Genomic DNA, 2114 nt, shown 5'->3' with positions numbered 1-2114 from the left:
TGCACGAAGTTTATACTAAAATTGTATTATATTTTTTACATTTGGCATGTTTTTCCCTTATCTTGTACTCTATAATTAAATAATGTCAAATCTTGTTCACATTGACATTAACAGTTTTGACGTTTATAGCCTATTGATGAATGACTTTATATTTTTTTGAATAAAAAAAAACTATAATCACATTATTTGTTCATATTTTACATATTTAGTAGCAATAATAAATAAATATTTATCAACTGCAACTGAATCAAATTTTTAAAAACTATATATATTTTTTTAAATAGAAAAGACACGTCACTCATTCATGTTATTATGCTTTGGAACACCTTTTGTATATATAAGTAATTTTAGGTTAGATTCATATAAACCAGCCCCATGCATCGCCCCCACCACGAAGGAATAATGAGACCTAACTCCGTTCCCCCACTTGGCAATAGAAACATTACCGTAAGTGATACGCACATTACAGGAAGATCTTAGATTTGAGTGCGCAGTTGTCCTCTTCCTATACATGGAAAAGTGTGCGAGTGAGAAAGTTTGTCAAATTGACGTAAGTTGAGAGGTTCTGTTTGTTTGTAGTGATGCAAGTGTCAGTAATGTTTTCTAAGCCATGAGGAGTCAAGTTCCGGATTGTGGACGAAGTTACACGCCGAAGAAGGCAAATACACTTCGTTTTTTTTAAAACCTTCACTGTAAGTACAATTTATGATAAAGGTTGTATTAATTCCAATTTTAAACATTAAAAAAAAGTTAGATATCTGAAATCATCGAAACCCGTAGATTCCGAATTATTATGTTTTTGACTGTTAACTATGAAATTTAAAAAAATCTTTTTCTAAATTTTAATCCGAAAGGACCCTCTGCTTGTTATTTATGATCGTATTTATATTTAAATTTCGGAAAGGACATTTTAAAGCCTTTAAAACATTTAAACGAGCGACCTGGACCTTTAAAGTTTAAATATATCTACCTGAGTGCCTGCGGAGAATTTCTCAGAGCTTCTCACAGCCTTGAGAATCTTTAGCCTATTTATCATATTACAAATTTAAAAGGTACTTGCCTATACGTTTCCTTATCAAAATCTGTTCACACATTTTTCAAACAAGTACCGAAAATACTGTTTATATATTTATTTGTGTATCTTTCGTATGATGATCAACAAAAGAACACAACCCCTAACTTACGCCAATTTCACAAACTTTCTCACTCGCACACTTTTCCATGTATAGGAAGAGGACAACTGCGCACCTGCGCACTCAAATCTAAGATCTTCCTGTAATGTGCGTATCACTTACGGTAATGTTTCTATTGCCAGTTTCAGATGGCTTCCCACTGGCAGTTGGGTCCAGTGATCCCAGATCTGAAACGAAATGCGGTCCAATACTATGACAGGTCTATGTCCGTGTGAATATAGTAGGAGACGCTGTAAATGACTGAGTTGCGCGCGCAACCCATTTCTCCTCTTCTGAATTTGAAAACTCGAAGATGCACGATTGCCGGTCGGAGCACTTCGTCGATTCTATTTATATATCTATCTGCTGACAGCTAAATGCTTAGAAATAAATTCAGGAGATTGGGATTTTAATATTTCCAGATTTCGATGTGGACGATTCGCATGATTTGAATAGATCGCGCGCCTCTTGATATTCGCATATTTTGAGGTTATGTTATTTCATGTATAAAAAATAAATTATATAAATATTAATACTATTATATATATTTTAATAATGATAATATTATAATTATGTTATATTATAATAGTCTATTTTTTTTTATTTGAAGGTTCATCTCTTTCGTTGAAAATACATTTTTGAAACTGACAATCAATCAATACCATTTTTGGTTAAGAAATCATGTCTTTTGTTAAAAGGTCGTCTTTCTTTGTAGAAATTAAATTGTTTTATGGAAAATTTATACTTTTAGATTAAAAATTACATTTTTCGGTGGAATTATGAACTATAAATATGTTTTCGTTGTAAAGTCGTTCTGTTCTAAATGCAAATATATTATTAAAAATTATAAGTTTTGGGTGGAAATACTCTTTTTGTTTTTAAAATTAAATAATTTCGTTGAAAGTTCATGTGTTTTGTTGGAAATTGACCTTATTTAGTAGA

At 31.4% G+C, this 2114-nt stretch overlaps 1 protein-coding gene across 1 annotated transcript in view; it reads right to left on the bottom strand.

Annotated features, from left to right (window-relative positions):
- Positions 1–329, bottom strand: part of LOC117174386 (neuroblastoma-amplified sequence-like) — a 15111-nt gene extending 14782 nt beyond the window's left edge. The window contains exon 1 of the mRNA XM_033363475.1: positions 40–329. Within this exon, the coding sequence (XP_033219366.1) occupies positions 40–48 (9 nt within the window). The 5' untranslated portion in view covers positions 49–329. The remainder of the gene's footprint in view (positions 1–39) is intronic.
- Positions 330–2114: the final 1785 nt, after the last annotated feature.

This window comes from Belonocnema kinseyi, chromosome 6, assembly GCF_010883055.1.
Source record: "Belonocnema kinseyi isolate 2016_QV_RU_SX_M_011 chromosome 6, B_treatae_v1, whole genome shotgun sequence".
NCBI lineage: Eukaryota > Metazoa > Arthropoda > Insecta > Hymenoptera > Cynipidae > Belonocnema > Belonocnema kinseyi.
Note: the sequence above shows the minus strand (reverse complement) of the source record. Positions and strands in the feature narration are given on the sequence as shown.